At 39.9% G+C, this 22,596-nt stretch overlaps 1 protein-coding gene across 2 annotated transcripts in view; it reads left to right on the plus strand.

Moving 5' to 3' along the window:
- ZNF366 (zinc finger protein 366) overlaps window positions 1-22,195 on the plus strand; it is a 39,004-nt gene extending 16,809 nt beyond the window's left edge. For both annotated transcript variants that reach the window (XM_074856417.1, XM_074856419.1), the window contains exons 3-6: window positions 4,611-5,938; window positions 8,108-8,299; window positions 14,346-14,520; window positions 17,032-22,195. In XM_074856417.1, the coding sequence (XP_074712518.1) occupies window positions 4,640-5,938; window positions 8,108-8,299; window positions 14,346-14,520; window positions 17,032-17,567 (2,202 nt within the window). In that variant the 5' untranslated portion in view covers window positions 4,611-4,639 and the 3' untranslated portion in view covers window positions 17,568-22,195. The remainder of the gene's footprint in view (window positions 1-4,610; window positions 5,939-8,107; window positions 8,300-14,345; window positions 14,521-17,031) is intronic.
- The last annotated feature ends 401 nt before the right edge of the window (window positions 22,196-22,596 follow it).

The following is a 22,596-nucleotide window of genomic DNA, read 5'->3' on the forward strand; positions in this document are numbered from 1 at the left end:
CAGCTGAGACAAGAGCAATTAGACATAACTCACTGTCACTTCTGTGTATTTTTGGCAGCATTTCAATAATCCAACAAAAGCAGTAAAAAACATAGCTGAGTTCTCAATTGCTATGGGCTTTCTGAAGCATTTTATACCCATATTGCTGGGAAAGAGTCAGATACACAAGATGAAATATATTTGAGACACAGGCGTATATTTTGAAGGGAAAATTTTGGTCTACACGCATATTTTATGTTCAAACTGTGTGAGTTTAACTTTGCTTAAAATGAATTAAAGAACACCCACTTTTGCCCTTTTGGAAAGAAGTGGAGTCTTTTTTGGTATTCTGAGGATTCTCTTCTCCCTTTTTAATAAGTCAAGTCTTTGTACCAAAGAGTCTTCAAGATCTAACTGTTCCTTATCTTGTCCAGGGAGTTAGGGTGACAAGAAAATACAGCAGAATGCATGCTCCCTAACAATCCTCTCTGATGGAACATACATACTTATATATATTACATATATACACATACACACACAAACATAGTGTATATATAGTGTGTATATATATATGTAAATAATTTCCAGTGAGTGAGCTAGGGACTGAAAGTCATATGTAATTATTAGATACTTGTCCCAGACGTAAGCAATTTTTTTTAGCCTTTTCCACTATCATAGTTGCTTTTTGAATCATCAGTTTAGAGATCCTACAATACTACTTCTCCTTTGAGCATTGATTGATCCCTTTGTCTAAACTTTCCATCTAAAAGGGTGTCACTGAGCCTCTGGATTCACACAGTATCTCAAACATAATTCCACAGTCTACCCTGTTAGAAGGAAGTGAACACTTTGCAAGCAGGTTTTTAAGATGCCTTCTCTTGTCCACAGTCTAACTAGGTCAGAGATGTGCTTCTATGTATCTTTAGAAACAGGTTCATCCAGCACAGAGATTCCTGAAAAAGAAACAGAAGTGTCTTTAGTACTCCAACCATCTTCATGCTCTCCACCCAGAACTTCCAAAGAACAGTGTTTTAAATACCATCAACATGTTACAGGTGACAGAGGAAAAATATCTAGTTTTCCAAACTAATCTCTGCCTGGTTGGATAGTGTGTACACACTATCACACACACACATTCATGTAAGTGCATCCCTCAGGAGGACTACAGGATGTGTAAGGTTATGCAGGGTGAAAATTAGAGGGGCCAAAGCCCAGCTAGAATTGAATCTGGCTACTGCCATAAAAGACAATAAAAAATGTTTCTATAAATACATTAGCAATAAAAGGTGGTCTAAGGGGAATCTCCATTCTTTATGGGAAGTGGGGGAAAACATAGTCACAAACGATGAGGAAAAGGCTGGGCTACTTAATGTCTTCTTTGCCTCAGTTTTTTATAGTAAGACCAGTTTTTCTTGGGGTACCCAGCCTCCTGAGCTGGAAGACAAAGACAAGGAACAGAATAAAGTCCCCATATCACAGAATCACAGAATCATCTAGGTTGGAAAAGACCTTGAAGATCTTCTAGTCCAGCCATTAACCTAACACTGACAGTTCCCAACTACACCATATCCCTCAGCGCTATGTCAGCCCAACTCTTAAACCCCTCCAGGGATGGGGACTCCACCACCTCCCTGGGCAGCCCATTCCAATGCCTAACAACCCCTTCTGGAAAGAAATACTTCCTCATATCCAATCTAAACCTTTCCCGGTGCAACTTGAGGCCATTCCCTCTTGTCTTATCGCTTGTTACTTGGTTCAAGAGACTCATGCCCTCCCCTCTGCAACCTCCTTTCAGGTAGTTGTAGAGGGCGATGAGGTCTCCCCTCAGCCTCCTCTTCTCCAGACTAAACAACCCCAGTTCCCTCAGCTGTTCCTCATACGACATGTGCTCCAGACCCTTCACCAGCTTTGTTGCCCTTCTTTGGACACGCTTGAGTAACTCAATGTCCTTTTTGTAGAGAGGGGCCCAAAACTGAACACAGTGATCAAGGTGCGGCCTCACCAGTGATGAGTACAGGGGGACGATCACTTCCCTGTCCCCTCCCCATAATCCAAGGGGCAAAGATTAGCGACCTGCTACACCACTTAGACACACACAAGTCTATGGGGCTGAATGAAATCCACCTAAGTATTCATAAGGATCCTCACTGAGAGAGCTGGTGGAATTGCTCACTAAGATACTTTCCATCATTTATCAGCAGTGCTGGCTAATGGGGGAGGTCCCAGTTGACTGGAAGTTAGCAAATATGACACCCACCTACAAGAAGGGCTGGAAGGAGGATCTGGGAAATTACAAGCCTGTCAGTCTGACCTCGGTGCCAGGGAAAGTTATGGAGCAGATCATCTTGAGTGCCATCACATGGCATGTACAGGACAACCAGATGATCAGGCCCAGTCAGCATGGGTTTATGAAAGGCAGGTCCTGCTTGACTAACCTGACATTCTATGACAAGATGAACCGTTCAGTGGATGAGGAAAGGGCTGTGGATATTGTCTACCTAGACTTTAGTAAAGCCTTTGACACCATTTCCTACAGCATTCTCCTGGAGAAACTGGCTTGGAGGGGTACACTTTTCACTGGGTAAAAAACTGGCTGGATGGCCGGACCCAAAGAGTTTGGTCAATGGAGTTAAATCCATTTGGTGGCCTGTCACAAGTAGTGTTCCCCAGGTCACAGTACTGGGGCCAGTTCTGTTTAATAGCTTTATTAGTGATCTGAATATGATCAAGTGCACCCTCAGTAAGTCTGCAGACACCAAATTGGGAGGGAATGTTGATCTGCTTGAGGGCAGGAAGGCTCTACAGAGGGATGTGGACAGGCTGGATCAATGGGCCAAGGCCAATTGTATGAGGTTCAACAAGGATGAGTGCCGGGTCCTGCACTTGGGTCACAACAACCCCCATGCAATGCTACAGGCTCGGGGAAGAGTGGCTGGAAAGCTACCTTGTGGAAAAGGACCTGGATGTGCTGGTCAACAGCCGACTGAATATGAGCCAGCATTGTGCACAGGCAGTCAAGAAGGCCAATGGTGTCCTGGCTTTTATTAGAAATAGTGCGGCCAGCAGGACTAGGGAAATGATTGTCCCCCTGTACTCGGTACTGGCAAGGCCACATCTCAAATACTGTGTTCAGTTTTGGTGCCCTCACTACAAGAAAAACGTTGAGGTGTTGGAGCGCCTCCAGAGAAGAGCAACAAAGCTGGTGAAGGGTCTCGAGCACAAGTCTTATGAGGAGCAGCTGAGGGACCTGGGGTTGTTTAGCCTGAAGAAAAGGAGACTGAAGGGAGACCTTATTGCTCTCTACAACTACCTGAAAGGAGGTTGTAGTGAGGTGGGTGTCGGTCTCTTTTTCCAGGTAACAAGTGATAGGACAAGAGGAAAAGGCCTGAAGTTGCATAAGGGGAAGTTCAGGTTGGATGTTATGAAAATTTTTTTCACCAGAAGGGTTGTCAAGCATGGGAACAGGCTGCCCAGGGAAGTGGTGAATGGTTGAATCACAGTGTGGATGTGGTGCTTAGGGACATGGTTTATTGGTGGACTTGGCAGTGCTACAGTAACAGTTAGACTTGATCTTAAAGGTCTTTTTCAACCTAAATGATTCTATGATTCTGTGATTCTAGAGACCCAAGGCAAAAGGTAGCAGCCTTATTTATGATGAACCAAAATTCATAACCAGTATTTCAATTGAACCCCAAACTCAAGAGAAGTTCCCTGCATGACCAGTGGAACATAAAATTTTGCTAGAAGAAAATTATTAATCTGCTTTGTCACACTGTACCACCAGAAATGCTTGGAGCATTCTTAGGTGTCAATGTCTCTGAACACCTGGGAGGTTTTTGACATTAGTTCTATATTTAGCTTTATAGTGGAGATTTTGCCCACCTATTTAGAAACACACACCCCCCCCTAGATTAACTCTATAAAACTGAATGTAATTTGGAGAGTCATCAAAGGTCTTTCCTCCCCCAAATCTGCCAGGTAAATATCTCTGGGATTAAAACAAAGAAAATAAATTCATGTCCGCCTTGTTATTACAATACAAAGTGAGAGAAGCCAGGAAACATGGTGCAAAACCTGATGGTACACAGTGTCCTTAGATCGCTTGGCCATTGTTCTCTCTCACAGCAGCGCATGTTAATGATACAAAGAATTTTAACATTTTTTGGCTTTGGCTTTTCATGTCAGAACCATAATAAATGTGCACATTATTGTTTGTATTGCCATATCCTTTAGATGCACCGCCAGTTTCTAGAGCCTGTGCATGCACGGCCAAGGACAGGATTTTGCCCACAAATAGCCTGTCTGAATCAAATTAAGCAGAAACTTTGTCATATATACTCAGCTACAGAGTAGTGTGTCACAGTAGAGCATGTTTATATTGCAAAGATGTTGTATGGGTCAAACTTGATTTAAACCACCAATCCCACCTCAAGAAGACCAAAGCTTCTTTGTTCTTCACTAACCAATATAATTCAGCTTTAAAAGGGCTTTGTTTTATATGGGCCTAAGATAATCTTAGTTGCATTTAGTTAAAAAAACCCAACAACATCCAAAACAGTAAAATAGACAAAAAAAATAAACCCAGGAGAATAGGGAGAAATAAAGAGATTTGTTTTTTTGTTTGTTTTAAGGAATTTGGGCAACACAGAAAAAATCAAATATGATGAAGAATGAAGAAACGAGTTTTAATGTGAACAGTACACAAGCCTCTCCCTTCTCCCGCTACCTGCAGCCACTGAGCCCTGTTACAAAGCGACAGCGAACGACTCTATTTGGTGAAGACTTCAGACCACACCTCTCACATTTCCGCTATGGCCCTCCTCCTCTTGGAGACATGGAAACATTCCAGGGATCCTTGGAAGGAGGGTCTCGAAAACGCAAGAGCATGCCAACAAAAATGCCTCCTTCTATTGTCCTTGAGGGTTCCTCATCACCACCAGACAGACCTGGAGATCACAATGACATAGGCTCTTCCAGTCTCCCGTTGGTGTTCCAACAGCCAGCACAGCCCAAGTACAGTTCCCAGATGATCGACCTCTGCAACTTCGGTTTTCAGTTCTGTAGAACTCTGGAGCACTTTGGAGCCAAACCCATTAAGCAAGAACCAGTGAAGCCTAATATGGCATGGCCTAGTAGCCCAGCATTCATGCAGCCTCCTTACCCTTATTATCCTAAAGTCCATCCTGGATTAATGTTTCCTTTTATTGTGCCACCAAATTTTCATTTCAGGAACCCATTTCAGATGAAAAGACCTCCAGAGCCACCCTTCAGGAAGGCTGAAGTAAGAGAAAGTGGTGAAAATAAACAGAAAGTGGAAAGAGTAGATGTCAACCTTCAGATAGATGACAGTTACTATGTTGATGTGGGGGGTGAACAGAAACGCTGGCAATGTCCCATGTGTGAGAAGTCCTATACATCCAAGTACAATTTGGTCACCCATATCTTGGGGCACAGTGGCATTAAGCCACATGCTTGCACCCGATGTGGCAAGCTTTTCAAGCAGCTGAGCCACTTGCACACACATATGTTGACACACCAGGGCACTCGGCCACATAAGTGCCAGGTGTGCCACAAGGCTTTCACTCAAACCAGTCACCTTAAGAGACACATGATGCAACACAGTGACATCAAGCCTTACAACTGCAGGATCTGTGGCAGAGGTTTTGCCTACCCCAGTGAGCTAAAAGCACATGAGTCTAAGCACGAGAGTGGGCGAGAGAACATTTGTGTGGAGTGTGGTCTGGACTTCCCAACCCTGGCCCAGCTGAAGAGACACTTAACAACCCACCGTGGCCCTATACAGTATAATTGCACTGAATGTGATAAGACCTTCCAGTACCCAAGTCAGCTGCAAAACCACATGATGAAGCACAAAGACATCCGCCCGTACATCTGCACTGAATGTGGCATGGAGTTTGTGCAGCCCCACCATCTCAAACAACACTCCCTAACACATAAGGTAAGCCAGCATGGCTTGTGCTCTCACCTTGCCTCAGAAGGTAGCACAAGGACACTAAAGATACACGTATGTACCTCCTCAGAAAGAAGGTAATCAGTCTATAGAGCCTCATGCTGGCCCTTCGCCAGCTGGAGAGTTTTATGTGGAGCAATAAGCCCCAGCAGTGCTGGCAACAGTAGAAGCTAGGTATCTCTGTCAGTCTTAAGAAAGTACACACAAAACCCACTTTGTTATAAACAGCAGTTCAAGTAAACCACCTGTATTACTTCACAAAACTGTATTCACATCTCTCCGTTTCTGGGTTTTATCTTCAGAATGGCCTTCTGTAACAAAGCATAATCTTGTAGACCTGTGTAACCCCCTTTAAATTTTGACAGAAATTTTCTACTGAAAACCGGTTCTATTGCTTTGCTCCCTTAATTTGGAAGTAGGTGGATTTGCAGTAGACTGCATGTATGCAGCAAAAGAAAGTATATCATAACTCATTAGATTCTGAAGAATCATTATAATGAGACATTTAGGGGAAAAAAGAAAAACAACCTAAGAAAAATACTCCTTTGTGCATAAGTTATCCAGAATGTCAGTTAATAAAAGTAGACAAGCAGGACCATAATCCCAGCCAATTCGTACTGAGTGGTAGTCTTGTCACTGCTGACAGCAATGACAGGAGAGTCAGTTTAGGCTAGGAGAGGGCATTGGAACACCTCCCAGAAGATTGCTTTCAAAAATAGGAAAAATGTAACTGTTCCATTCAAGAATGTCTGAAATTGGCTTATCCACCTTTACAAAGATGTTGTTAAGACAAGTCAAAACTCCACACATTTTATAAAAAATTTTTTCCAGCTTTGCATATTTTTCCTTTAACACAGCAATTTTGGCTTTTATGTGAAAAACATAAAAAATAGAGAAAGCTACAGCATTTCAGTCTTGTGGACACATTTTCTTTTAAATACCAACATCCCTTACTTCCACATTTGCTTTTTGTTCCCTACTACATAATTACAATTTCTGCTCTTTTCGGAGATTCCCTGGTCTCTGGATTTACCATGCAAAATTCTACTACTTTAAGACTTGGTATTTTGTTGTCAAAGGAAATGCAATGCCCCTCAGCCTTTAGAGAGCTTCTGCTTCTTTGTCCACAGCTGCAGGTGGATTCAGCTGTGAACATAATTCACAGTACTTAGCTGACCAAATGCAGCCTCACATCAGATAGGCAGACGTGTGAAGCCGCTGTTGGTATTCACTGTTTTAGCTTTGCAGTTAACTGTGAAAATGACTGACTGGCACGAAAGTAGAGATCGTTTCAAGTCTTCTCTTTGATGGGGACTTGCAGGAGGAGTAATTGCTCTCAGCACTTCACTGGTAAATCCTCATTGGCTCCAACAAGTTATACTCAAACTTTTATAAGTGTTTAGTGGTAAATTAGTCGATTTTCATAGTATCTAAATAACTTATTGAGGAGCTGGCAGTTAGACCACATGAGTGTGAGCAAGGATATTGAATTATGCATTAGTAAATTGACTGGATGGCATAAAAAGTGCTAGAAAAAATGCTCTGTAAACACCAGGTAAAATGAGATCACTCCACCAGGGTTAGTGCAAGGCCCATTAAGAGTTAACAGTTTTTTCTGTCATTGAATGTAACATGTATATCCTTATTTGGTGGTATTGCTTACTATTTCTCGATTACTTGAGATTCTTTTCTATAGCCTTCTTCAAAACAGGGCTGTGCCTTTTTTAGAAGCCAATGATGTTCAATTATCAAAGGCAAGCACTACTTTAGTCTCTTCACTGGTTAGCTTTTATTCTTGGTCAGTAAGTGTGTACATTTGACCAATACATTACATAAGCAGGAGAGTAGGACAGAGAAGCTCTGCTCCTGACTATGTCTCATTGATTTGTAAACTTACTGATAGAAGCAAAACTCATTATTTCATTAAAATTACATTTTGTTTGCCTTCTTGGCTTCTCAGATTCTTGTAAGAATTTATGAGGAAAAAAACCCCACATAAATATCTAATACTTGAGCAAAACATGTTAAAAGTTAAATAATTTATTACCTGCTCTGTTAATGCAGAATGAATAATTCATATATTGCTGTACTGAAGATTAAATTATCTAGAAAATTTTCCATCTACAGAATTTTCTGATTTTTTTTCTTTTCTTACAGGGTGTTAAAGAGCACAAATGTGGAATTTGTGGCCGGGAGTTTACTCTGCTGGCCAACATGAAGCGACATGTCTTGATCCACACCAATATCAGGGCCTATCAATGCCATTTATGCTTCAAGAGCTTTGTGCAAAAGCAAACTCTCAAGGCCCACATGATTGTTCATTCTGATGTCAAACCCTTTAAATGCAAGGTGAGTGTATTTTGTGGCAGAGTCATTAACCCACTAGATATTTCTGTGATATTATCATCTCGTAATATGCTAGAATTAGAAAAACAAGACTTGCTAACACATTCTGCAGTTGCATTTAAATTAGCATAAACCAGTCTGGTTTTCTTTCTTTATTCAGGTTCTGCTTACATAGCACAAAATAATGGAGGTAAATATCTGTGGTTTACAGATATGTCTCCCCCTTCAATATCACTAACTTTCATCCTCAAATACATTTTTTGTTTCATGAGCATTGCCATGGCTGTTTGAGGTCAATAAACATATCTGACATTTGCTTAATACAGCCATCCAGAAAAGGAGTCTAAGTGCTTAGTAGCTTGAAACACTGACTAAAAATATAGATCAAGTCATGCACCCCACAGAGGACCATGGGAAAGCAGCAGCCACGACTTCAGACAGTGATGCTGTGCAACAGTTCAGGGAAGGACTCAAAGACAGACACAGTAAAATACAACTGCAGAAGGAATTTGAATGGGCCAAGTGTAATAACCAAACTGAAATTCAGGGCAGGACATCAGTATCTTAATAAAACAGCCTCCCAGACCATCTGGCCTTTTTAGGGTCCTGTGCAAATTCCAGTTTGCTGCCTCCCTCCGGCACACTAGAGGCTGACATTCCCTTTCCATCCTCTCTTCTTCTCCCTCCCCATAAACCTTTGAGGCTTTGGCTTTCTTGACCTCATTGCCCTCTACAACTACCTGAAAGGAGCTTGCACAGAGCTGAGGATGAGTCTCTTGAACCAAGTAATAAGCAATAGGACAAGAGGGAATGGCCTCAAGTTGTGCCAGGGAAGGTTTAGACTAGATATTAGGAAATATTTCTTTACAGAACGGGTTGTTGGGCATTGGAATGTGCTGCCCAGGGAGGTGGTGGAGTCCCCAACCCAGGAGGTGTTTAAGAGTAGGGTCGACATAGCACTTAGGGATATGGTGTAGTTGGGAACTGTCAGTGCTAGGTTAATGGTTGGACTAGATGATCTTCAAGGTCCTTTCCAACCTAGATGATTCTGTGATTCTGACTGTGCTTATCTCTAATATCTTCCTTATGAATTAAATATTCATGTTTATATTCTTACTCAGTACTGGACACTACCTCTGTTCCTTTTACTGCCTACCTGTTTCATTGTTATAGTATTATCTTGTGAAGTCAAAGGTTGTAGGCTTTATTCCCACTTTGATCTTCTCTAAGAGGGTTATAAATACAGAGTGGAGCATATTACCCAGTTTATGCCTAAGTAACTGAAGATTGATCTGGAAGCAATTTCTAGAACTCTTTCATCCAACATCTTTATGGAATTAAATATTTTCTTAAAAGGAACATTTCATTGAGAAGCAGAGCTGGATGAAAAATTTTAAATGGAATTATTTTCTCTGGAAAAATGTAGAAGTTCAAAATGTCATAAGAAAATACAGCATTCAGTGATAATTTTATTAGTAAAATGTCAAAATGAATATTTTTGAGTTCTTCACTTTGATTACTTTGAAGCATTTAACTTTGAAAAAATAATAAAGTCTTTCAACTTTAGTGTTTTGTTTAATTTTAATTTACGTCCTCTTAAAATGTTATTTTGTGTAGTAGGATATGTTATTCTATATTAGTGAAATAATTTCTGTTACTGAAATGCTTGGGTAGTTCTGTGTCAAGTCTGCTGGAGGCTTTCATTCTCTGAGAACACCTGCAAACCTTTTTGCTGCCATTTGGTCAAAGCCCTCTTTCTCTGATCCCTCAAACTTCAGAAAAGAAACTCAGTTGTTTGATCAGCTGTTCTAGATGCAATATCTGTACCCACCGTATTTTTTAGGTATGTGCAGATTAGCTGGAACTTTGTGTTCAGGTTAGGGTTTGATGATGACAGGCTATTAAAACTTGGAGACAGCAATAGTTTGAACGGGGAACTGGAGTACTACCTGTATGTTTTCTAGCCAGGAACAAAAGCTCTACGGGAACACCTGGGTTTTTTTTTTTTTTTTTTTTACTTCTCTGTCTCCACCCAATGTTCCTAGGAGGAAAGAAACAAGTAAGCACAGTGGAACAGTTTCTGCTATGGTTGAAGGGGTGTGAATCAACATCAGTGCCCCTGAACAAATGGAGACTGTAATAACAAGCAAAGGGAGAATCAGGTATTGCTCTTCCGTATCAGGAAAACCCTTGTCTCTCTGACAGAGCCCTTGAAAGACTCAAGCAAGTGTTTCTGGCTGGTATTCAGGGGGTTAAGGCAATGACCAGATAGCAGCCTTTTGGCACCAAGCTCCTCCTCAGCAGAAGGAAGGATATAGCTGTATGAACAGCCTGCTTAACAATGGCTCACATGTCCCCGGGGAACCGCCTGCAAATAGATTTCATCTTGCTTTCTCTTGTACTTTTCAAAGCTTCCTGTTTTCTCACGGTCCTTTTGGACAGTTTACAGTCTTTCTCCCTCTCCCTCTCTCTTTGAGGAAAGGAACACCCTTCTTATGAAGAAAAAAAAAAAAAAAAAAAGAAGAATGCAAGGGAAAGAGAGCACAGCAGTTGCCTTTCTACTTCACCACATGCAATGATTTTCTTTACCTTTTTCTCACAGCAAAAGAAAACATGAAGCTTTCCTATGTGTCTAATCACAGCTAAGCACAGACTATCTGAAGTGAGGGAGTAGCAAATAGTTGTCCCTTCTGTTTCCTCATCCAGCTGCAGCCTGTTTGATTTTTCTCTGAAGAGTGAACTTCTCTGTAGTGTTTAAAGGCCTGAGCCTGTGCTGACTTGTTTGTTTCTGTTAAAAAAAACCCACTGAAGAGTTCTGAAGGAGTTGCACCAACGGGTGCAATAGCACTAATTCTGATTTGTAGAGAAAGCTTCCATGAAATTTATAAATGCTTTTAGTGTTGAAGCCAGCTATGTTTCAGATCTTCAATAAAGAATGTGATGAAGTTTTCTCCAGCTCATCCAAATACACCTTGCAACAGATGTTTGAACTCTACTTTCTTCCCATCTAAAATCATGGGTTTAGATCAGAAGTCAAAACCAAAGAAAATGTGAGAGATAAGTACTTTGGGAAGAGACTGACAAATCTGGAAGGGTGATACTTCACATGGTGGCTTACGAAGACAAAATCTAATGTTGAACTCTTTCAGATTTTCTAGCAAACCGTACTGAAGTCCGTTTCACCAGCCAGTGCAACAAAGCGTGTTCAGCAGACTTGCAGCTGAGGTCATTTTCTTCAGGGCTTGAACTTTATTTTGTCTAAAGTAAACAGCCTAACAAAAGGTGCACAAGTAAGCCATGTTGTTCCTGCTATCCCAAGATCTCTTTTATAAGCTTTGCATCTTCCTGAGTGCTAACGTGCTCTGTGGTGAGTTCTGCTGGAGCTCCCTCCCATGCAACTGGCTCAGGGTCATCTTTCACACTTTGTTCATCAGTGCTCACACCCCTGCCCTGTCACAGAGAAAGAATATCTTGTACACCTTCCTCAGTTTGGTCTACAGACTCAGAGTGTTCTTTAGGCACTAGCTGTGAACCCCAGCTGGCTCTGAGTTGCTGTCTTCTATCATGTGAGCTCAAAACCTGTTCCTTTCACCTTCTGGATCATTGACATTCATCTGAAAGTTGTCTTGTGCCTTTTGAAAAGGATAGGTTACCCAGAGACCATGCCACACAGAGCCACTGTTCCAAAAAAACCAATTTTCATATCTGCATTTCTCTCATTTTCCTGCCACACCTCTCCCCTCTAGTACCATTTCCTCATGTCCCCAGAGGAGATTTTAGGACAAGAACACATTACACTGTGCATGACTTCGGGAAATGGAAAACCTTCCCTATTTATTTAGAGACACAAAACTTTTATGCTGTAAGGAACTATCCTTTACGAAGTCCCCTGTCTTTTCATTATGAAGAAAGGGAAGTAAATGTTGCCTTGACAGAAACAAAAAAAAAAATGCTCCTACTAGAACCATTCTAATACTCAATACCTTATAAAGATACAGATTTGCATGAAGTACTCTAACCATACACCTGTTCAACCTGATTTTCCTGGATTACCAGTTTAGATAGAGAAGTAAAAACCTAGTTATTGGAAAGCAAAAGTTGTTGAGAACAGACATCAGCCACAACACAAGCAGATAACTAGAAGATTTCTGCTAAGAAGTATTAGAGAAGTATTATTATTATTATTGGCGTTCTTGTAGCCAGAGAAATATTGACATGTCATAGGTCATTCCAGCAGCTGTCAAGATATAATCAGCTGCTGTTCTTCTTGTGAGTTTTCTGTGCTCATCAGTGCTTCTTCTCCTCTTTGTTTCCTCCGAACACTTTGAGTGTTTTTTTGGTGCATTAATTTCCCTGACTATAAGTCATCCAACATACTAACTTTATTTGAATGCAAAGAAGAGATAGTCCTCTTTCCTAAGTAGTTGGATGATCCTTGGAATCAGATATCTTACTTCTACAAATTAATAACTCATTTTCAGTGGCTATTTTTCTTCTCCCCCTTGCCCCCCCACTGTCTTGGTAAACACTTTGCTGATAAATTTATTTTCTAGAATGTTCGTTTTAGCAAAATCACAGAGAGGAAATGACAGAAGAGAATTTATGCAGCTGAAGTAAATTTTTTTTTTAAAGCAAGTGAATATTTCCAGACTTTCTTTTTGTAGCATTGACTCAGTTCTAGTTTTTGTTTAAAAACAATCCTCCTGCAAATTTTTATATTAATGAATTGCTTCCATTTTCCCTCAAGAGATGGTTTAAAATGCCAGGGATACAGTACTGTTTCACCAAGGATCATTCCACTATCTACACTTCCTCCAGGTATTCCAGGTGATGGCTTTGTGAATTTGAATCAAAAAGTATTGTTGCAGACCTTCTGTACTACTAAAATAAATTAAATCAGAAGTCATATTAGACCAAAAATTTGGTGAAATCTCAGTAATTGCTTCTTACTAATTTTCTCCCAGATGAGCATGCTGCTTGATGGAAGTTTCGGTTACTCAGTAATGGTGATTCTGGCTCATATAGTAATAAAGAATGTAAAAAAATTAAATCTGGTCATAAAAGTATTTGTCTAAAACCATTCCAAAAAAAGGAGCTGAAGTAGAAACCAAACACAGAAGTTTGTGGAGGATGGAAATAGCCACTTGAATGTGAATAAAATTTTAAATCCTGATAAAGAAAGACCAGAAGACAAGTAAGACTAGAAGCTTGTAACAGTGATGTCAAATTCTCATGTCTTGAGAATTCATCTGATTTATAAGGGAGCAGACTACAGAAGGAGTCATCTAGATAAACAACAACAATGAAAGCAAAAACTTTATTGTTTCATCAAAGGGAAACTTGCATGTTCAACGGCTTGAGCTGGCAGGAACATGCTTCAGGGAAAGCTGAGTCATTCTTGCAGCCCCATGGCTGTTTAAATTCCAACTTACTCACCAGAGACACCGAAACACAGAAGTTGGTAAGCAGAAGATAAGAGGATCAGAGAAAAATAGGGGAGCAAGAAACAAAGAAAAAAAGGAATTGCTTTTTCTAGCTTTAAGCAAAATGTGCAGCCATTTCATTTCCACTTAAGAAGAAGTAATATTCTTCTTGACTGTTTCACAGAAACCCTTCATTGGTTTTATTTTGTATCTCCATCTCTGCCTGGCTTTGTTCTTGATTAAAGGCTAGATTAATAAACTGCAAACTAAATGGTTCACCAGGGCAGAAAGTTATACTTTGAATTTCATTCAAGTTAAAAGCCTTCCAGATTACACACTTAGGCTTCTCCCCTCCTTACAACAACATTCCCTGCTTTTGGGAAATACTTGACTGTGTGTCCTAGTCACCAAATCTAAAAAATGGCAGCAGTGCAGAAGGCCCTTGATGGATCAGACTCAACTGCATATTCTTGTATGTAGGATTTTTGCCTGCATCTTTGAAAAACAAATTGCAGCCAGAAGCTGCCAGGTCTCAAGTTGACAAAAGTAGGCCCTATTTTCTTTTAAAATGTTCTCCTCGGAAGTATCCCTTTAACTAATAATTTTCATTTTTACTGTTTTTACAGCTGTGTGGAAAGGAATTTAACAGAATGCACAATTTAATGGGACACATGCACTTGCACTCAGACAGTAAGCCTTTCAAGTGTCTTTACTGTCCCAGCAAATTCACCTTGAAGGGGAACTTAACCAGGCACATGAAAGTCAAACATGGGGTCATGGAGAGAGGATTTCATTCCCAAGGTAATATTTTTCAGGACGGTTATTCTCTCAGAGATTTGAAGATGCATATCAGTAAAGCCAAATGGGCTTTGTACCACAGATCCATGACCTTGTACCATAGATTCAATGCTATTGGAACAGATTGAATCCCATAAGCCTAGGAGGTTGTTATTAGCTATCCATATTACTCCAGTGCTACACATCAGAGATCCCCAAGGGAGTGACCCTTGTCTCAGAGACCTTTCAGACTATATATCTGATGACAGAGAGGTACAGACTGAGGTGGAGGAGTAGATGGAAACAAAACGAGACAGTATTTATGAGCACAAAGGAAATAATTTTAGCACACTACGATGCTGTTGTCAGGTGTTAGGGAGAATACGGTCAGTGGTGTGAGAGGATTTATCAAGCCATACCAAACGTTCTTGTACTTATGCCCAGGGCTCCCCATCCATCACTGTGAGAAGGTGCAATATCCACAGCACCACAGAGCTTCTCTCAGCATGTGTGTATCCCAAGACGCAAATGGGAGTGAGCTGGTGGAGACTCAGCCTTAGTGAGACTGCGGTACATGTAGTTGGCTAGGGAAATAATTGGATGACATGATCTTCCCCACTGAAGGTGTAGTTCCATTATTTTTGAATACATGTTACAGTTTCAAGGGACCTGATTCCCAGAGACTGACAGACCACAGCTTAGCAGCCATGGACAAGCAAACAGTTTTCCCCAGACACATCTGATTAGAAGTTTATATTTTTTCTCTCATGTTCAAGCTACATCATAAATCATAAATTCACTCAAAGCTGACTGAAGCAAAAAACCGAGAAGATTTCATGGGTCTGGCCCACTGCTTATTGGATTCCAGTCTGGAATAGGATTGGAAGCCTGAATGGATATATGTCCAGGAGCCTTGGTTATTCTGTACCATATTGACATAGCTGAAGTTAGGCAAAAGCCATAGGCTCAAGACCCAGTTTACAAGGAAGCATGTGAACAGGAGACACTCCTCCCCCATCTCAAAGTATATAGATTTTTGACTACCCAGGGTATCCTGCAAAGCATTTCCTATCTCCCACCTACCACATACACTTCCTAAAGTCAGCATCATGTGTGACACATGCTAACTCTATCTAAAGTAGTGGGTGAATTAGGCAGGATTGTTTTGAGAGTTTGAGTATCCAAGATATTTTGTTTGTTAAGAATTTCTGGGTAAACAAGGCTTTCATGGTTAAGATTTCTTGGTGTTCCTCAAATTCAACCTTTAGGACAACATAACATGTGTGTAAAACACATACTCTAATGATATTTGGCATAAAATTTACAAAGATCCTAACAGGTAATGAAATACATGGCTCTTTTTTTCCTGTAAATCAGGTGTACAGCACCATCTTAGTTACACAATTACTTGTAATTGAAGACAGCCTAAGAACTTTACAGTGTACAGAGATTTTTCAGCCGTTGAGGCTTATCAGACACCAGACAATTTGTAAGGGCTGCCACCTGCTCATGAACCATTTTAAAAAATAAAACCTGTTGCAAAGTAGAAGCTTTATCTAGTGAGGCTGCATAGACCCTGCAGAAATTGGATTCAATTACTGAGAGAAAAAAACCAAAACAAAGCAAGTAAAATAGTGGCTTTCATAGATATTTTCTATTGGGTGAAATCCTCACCCCAGTACTGTCATTATTCTTTTAATTAAGATGGACTATGCCAGCAGTTTCTGAATCTTCTTTGGTACGTGCCAATGTTCAGAGCATATTTGAGTCCACAGGTGCCTCCTAGGTAATGCCTGGATTTCCAGCAAGAGAGGAGACACTCTGACAAATATTAAGACACACCAGATCCAGAACAACTCTCAAACTTACACTGCACTACTCAAAATCATCATTTATTTATAATGATTTCCTCAAACAGAAGCACTACCTAGTGCATGGAAATTTTCAGTGGCATGAATGACTTCTCAGTGGTTGAAAGAAGAAAAATTAAAGACAGTGGAGGACATAGACTGCTGAAACTTGATTGACTTTTCATTTTTAAAGTAGTAACTCTGAACCACATTTTCCATAGAATGCATTAACATATTTTTGATCTCTTCCACTCCTCTGGAAAAAAAAATGTACAAAACCTGAGACTTTGATTATGACCTGTGATGCTTTAGATCAACTTTTTCATTAAAAAAAAAAAAAAGGGAGGAGGAAGTGGATAGGTTCACTGGCAGATACACTTTACAACAGGCCAGGCCACTTCCTTTTATTCCTAGCTCCCTCATCAAGTGCCTGGCATGTACAGCACAATGTTTTATGTGTCCTGACCTGGTGTGAAGTGTATACAATAGTACTTATTTTAACAACATCTGAAAGGAGATGCCATGAGATATAAACAGTAAAGTACTTGGAGATAGCTGGGTGGAAGACAAAGGTGAAGTATGAAATAGAAGGCCACCTCAAGTTTTGTTTTTTAACCATGTATCACACAGTAAAATTTCCTGCATATAAATTATTCCTTTTCTCCTCCCCTCAAACTACTACAAGGTTTTGGAAGAGGAAGAATTGCTCTGTCCCAGACAAACGTCTTGAGAAGCTTGGAACAGGAAGAGCCCTTTGATCTTTCCCAGAAAAGACAAGGAAAGGGAATCTCATTTCATTTGGATAGCGAGAGTGCCAAGGGAACTTCATGCCAGGAAGAAGAGGAAGACAACTGCTATGAGGCAGAGCGGTACAGCCCTGACATGTACCACCATGATGACAACAAGCTGTATGTGGCTCAAGATCTCTCTGGCAAACCTGAGTGCATGATGAAGGACTTCAGAGAATCCTACTGCAATGAGAAGGAAGAAGTGCTAAACAAGGGAGGCCTGGAGAAGAGAATGGGAAATTCAGACAAACAGGAGAGCCAAGGAGAGAGAGACCTTGCAAACAACAGAGAATGCCTCAGCTTTAGATCCTTTGAAAAGGCCAGACTTGGTCACTCTCTCTCTGAATACTTGTATTTCAAGCACAGGAACAAGAGTTTGAAAGAATTGCTGGAAAGAAAAATGGAAAAACAAACAATGCTTATAGGCATTTAAAATGGACATTTTAAAGCAGCTGAAAAATGGGAACCAGGTAGCTTTTAACATGAACTGTAATTTAGCAAAGCCTGGAATTTTGCAGTAGTCTTTAGAAATAAACAAGCCAAATTAATAAAAATAATGTAAGGTAAAACGCGTACAGTAAAAGAGTAAAGCAGTCCAAGGTCATCAATAAATGCAATAGATACTGAACAATAACATTTTTATACTTACCCACTTAATGTACAAGCAGACAGTGGGGTGAGTATAGAAGTTGATTTCCTTTATCTGGAGGGATAGTGACTTATACACAATTTTCTAGTTACCAAAAACCAACATAGTTTAGTGTCTGATTTATTATCTGACTAAATATATATGAACACTTCCAACCATATGCTTCAGAAAAAAGTCTGAAAATACTAAGTATTTCACAGTATAAGCAAGAGTACTATTAAATATGGTGTGCATGAGAGTACTGTCACTCTCAGAACTAACACAGTCCAAATACTTTCATTTACTGAAGTGACTGTTAGTTCAACCACGTAAAATGAGAAATGGGAAACAAATTAAAAAGAAAAAAAATAATGTCTTGTGAGATCGTGAAGGGCAGCTCTGTAAGGCTTTGAAAGGACTAGGATTTATTATGATCACATAAGCTTTTCCTCTGGCACAAAGGATGTTTGTGCTTTGCTGTGTTTTAGTCAGTATGGGAGTATTCAGCAATTCTTCAAGTGAAATAGCATTGACTGTGTTGACATTTTGTTCTACTGTCTGCTCAGACCAATACATCTAATGAACAGCAGCAGCGTGTAGCATTTACAAGTCTTGCTGTAATTACACATAAAGAAATACAAGTAATTTCATTGAGAATATTATGCCATTTTGCCAATACAAGTAATTTAATTGAGAATATTATGCCATTTTGCGATTTATCTCTTCAGTTTATCTTGGTTAGCAAGGATGATTTTGAAATACATAGGTCTGATCAGATTTTATTTTTGAAGGTATGCCAAAAAAGACCCCTTACAGGGCAAGCAGTACCTGACAGAGGAAAACTGGTTCTGTATTTCCTCTTATCGGAATCAGAAGTACTCCCTTGTCAGCATGGTTTGACCAGTAAACTCCAGGCCTTTCAGAAGAATTCCACTCATGCTGTTTTTACTGATTAATTCCCAACTTTTCATCCTCTGATTCCCATACAATTATGTTCATACCAAAGATGCTAAGAGCACATTCTATTAATCACATGAATGGTTTGACCAGTGCTTTGATTCCTGCATCTTCAAGACAGTTGACAAACAGCCCTACACCATCCTATTGCTTATAAGGAAATAAAGATTAAGTCATTTAATTAGTCCTATGTCATTCTGACATCCCAGCTCAAAAGGTTGAAATCCATATACATGGTACATCTTTTCCAAATATTATTATCTTCTTCACCTACCTGCCAAGTTCTTGAATTGGAAGACCTTGTTAACATGCCCAATATATAGCAAGTTATAATTAAATATAGTCATATACTTATGGCTTGCTAAGGCTAGAGTCATGTAGCTGCAGCTCTCTACCATTATAAGACACCACTCACCTTACAGAACTAATGATTGTCACACCTACCAGTTAATCAGCATTCACAGGGTAGCAGCCCTTCTTCACCATATAAAACTGGATTTGTATAGTCTGAGGTTGCAGAAGGTGGTTTCATTTTTCAGGGCTCAAACGCTGTAATATAGAGACTCTGAATGAAGAGCAGGAAAAGCTGTTGATAAAAGAAGCTGTAACATATAGGTGACTCTTCTAAATGTAATTAATTCTACAGCTGATGTACATACTTTTCTAAAATTAAAAGGGTATACCAAATTAAAGTGGAATATAGGTCACTTCAGGCCTAGAATTAATGATGTCTTTCAAAATGAGGTGTATTTCAGAGGTACGTAGCCATGTGTTTTCAGTGATGAACTGTTTTATCATATACATTCAACTTCCTTGCTTCCACTGCAAGGTAACTCCTCTTGGAGCCATCTTGATTTCAAGGGAGATGTTGTGGTCAAGCAGAAGAATCTGAAAATTTTCAGAGTAATGTGTGTAACTGCATTCTTTCTTAGACTAGAAGGGAAATGATCAGGTCGAAATTCAGCATGGTCTAAGAGGTTGTATCTTAGAAATGGGAACAAGTCCTTTGGTTACTTTCTTGGCAATATCTTGTCTCTGCCAGACAAAAGCTCCTATTTAAGAACACATACAGCCAAGAGCTGGGAGCCACTGACTCTTAGTAATGTCTCTCTCAAGGTGGTGTAGTTTCCAACTGTGCATGACTCAAGATCAGTCTACTCCACCTTTGCAGCCATATTAGTTCCTATGATAAGAGGAATAAGCAAGGATTTAGGAACCTGGTTGCAATTTCTAGAATGGTGATCATGCAGATGAGTTGAACCTAGCAAATCCCTTCACTTCTGTGATGGGTAAAGCAGAAAGGCATGCAGCCCTTCCGTTGTAAAGTCCTGTTGTCTATGCATTGGAAAGTGTTATGGGACAGCTAGACAATCCTTATTAAGAAAGAAACAAATGATTACATACCAAAAGCACTTCAGGCAAATGGAGCAAAGGAAACATCTTCAGAAGACCTCAGCTCCCAGTAGATAACATTACAACCACAAAAATGATGTCTACTGGAAGTATGTAGTCTAGAGTTCCCTTACAGACCTCGTAAGGGAATGTGCCAGATGTATCCTTAGGAAAGGAAATCACTGCAAACAGTTCAGGGTTGTCTGAATGGTTAACCCAAAGTCTTTCAACCACACCATCACTGTGGTTTAACCACTTCTACAATCCCACTTCTCATGGGAGCAAAAGCAACTGCCAGTGACATACAGGCAGGTGTCAAGGAGTAGAGGTCCCCAGAATGGCAATGCTATTTGGGAGTAATTCATGTGAATCTCTTTTCCTTCATTCTTCCTAGAAAGTGGAGAACATTCCATTACAATGAGGCCTCGAGACTGTGCACAGTCACATAGTCGCACTAAGATAATTCACAGACACCTAAGGATAACTCATGTTAGAATAGAAAAGGACTCATCTAAAACCCTGTCACCAGTCAGAGGAATTGCAAACAAAACTATTACTGAGATAAGGAGACAGTGTCAAGTGACCCAAGCAAAGAGATTGGGAGATGATAGTTCTCCCTACTGCAGAACATAATGCAGCTGAGTCTAAGACACTTGTTACAAAGAGGCCCCAAGGGACAAATTAAAAGTGAAATAACAGCCTTCATTGTGAAGCACCTTGCTTTTCAAACATAAGTTATTTTCATGCTATTTACATTGGCATCGCTTTGGGAACAGACAGTAACAGCCTTTGCTTTTTAATAGCTTTGAAAATGCTTTATAGAAATTTGCTCTCATAATGAAGTTATTTCCCATTTCTAATTTTTGAGGGATTAGCTTCCTTGTTTTGCTTTGAATAGAGGCTCAGAAGTCCTGTACCTTGGGGGACACATTTTCTTTTTTTTTCCCTCCTTCCTAATATGAATCTATCTAACTTCTTGCTATGTTGTGAAAAGAAATGTATTTATCTGACTCTTCTCTGCTGTTTGGGTTTTCAGCTTGTGATAACACATGAAATTAAAGCCCAGTCTTTACCACCTCTATATTAAATTGCATCCATATAATTTCCCTGCATTATTATATGAAGCCTAACTTTATCCTCTAGGAGAGTATCAGAGCAAATAAGAGTGGCCACAAACTCATACAAGTGAGGTACTTTCCAAACTCATACAAACTGAGGTGCTTCAGGAGACGATGCTGAGGAAAAGTAAATAGCCTACATCATAATGAGTCTGGGCAAGTGAAGGCATGTGGTTTGTCAAATTAGAAGCTTTTCTGCTGTTAAGGGCAGCAGGGAGAATTCTGCAAGACACTGTACAAACAGAGTAGGTGGATGAAAAGTCAGAAGTTGGGTTAATAAAATTTGAGGGTAAAGAAATACAACGTAGTTACTAAGAAAGTGAAGTTGTAGGTAACTCTGGAACAAGCTGTTTTGAGTCTGGCCACCAGGACTCAGTCATCTCCTTGTGAACCTGAGTTCTCCTGGCTGCTGGGCAGCCTCCCATCTGTGAAGACAAAGGCAAGTGCTCTGTGTTCAGCAGCTCAAAGCATAAAACACTTTATGACAATATTATAATAGAAGCTTATCCTGCGCTGTGTCCTATAAAACATGTTACTGGAAAGACCAAGTAATGCTACTGCACCCACCTTTTTTACAATTCTGTGTTGGTCTACTAGCTATTCTCCAATTTCTCTCTTCATATGGTGCTGCTGGACTCTGCTCTCATGTGTACAGTTAAGAAGTAATATAAGTACTATATTTATTATTCCAAGAAATTTTTAATAATTATTAACAGTTTTGAAAATAAGTCATGTCTGCTTAGCTGAACAAGATGTAACAGAGCTAACGTTTTGTACTCCTAACAGATTTTGCCCATAATGTGGTGTATATTTATTTCACACAGAACACTGGGTTCCTATTTAAAGCCCCAACTCAAAAAATGGACCAACTATCTGTGAATATTTAGTTTCTGGCTTTCTATCTCAATAGTAAAAGCATGTATGATGTATTGTATTAATTTAAGCAAATAAATATTTACTGGAGAAGCTGCTGTACTTTGTGTTGAAATGGATCCAGAGTTCCTGGCACTCTAGCTATTTTATATAGTAAATGCATTGTTCTGGTCCGACATGGTCATACATCATGCAGCACCAGGGAAGAGTGGTCCTTGTAAAGAGAAGCCTATATCAATGATGGAAGACTAGTTAGAACACAAGGGCAGATGAGCTGCCATGTCCTCTGAGGTAGACAGATCACTTCTTTATTATTACAGACTGCAGGGAGGACATAAAGAATGCTCTGGGATGATTATGATATTTGTTAACTTGGCTTCAAACAAACTAAAAAAGAAAGATGTAATCCTTATTTTAAAGATGTTTCAAAGATCTGCATCATGTTAAGAGAGGAAAAAACAACCAGACATGTTATAAGATTGAAGTTAAGAAAT

Source organism: Strix uralensis, chromosome Z (assembly GCF_047716275.1).
Source record: "Strix uralensis isolate ZFMK-TIS-50842 chromosome Z, bStrUra1, whole genome shotgun sequence".
NCBI classification, from domain to species: domain Eukaryota; kingdom Metazoa; phylum Chordata; class Aves; order Strigiformes; family Strigidae; genus Strix; species Strix uralensis.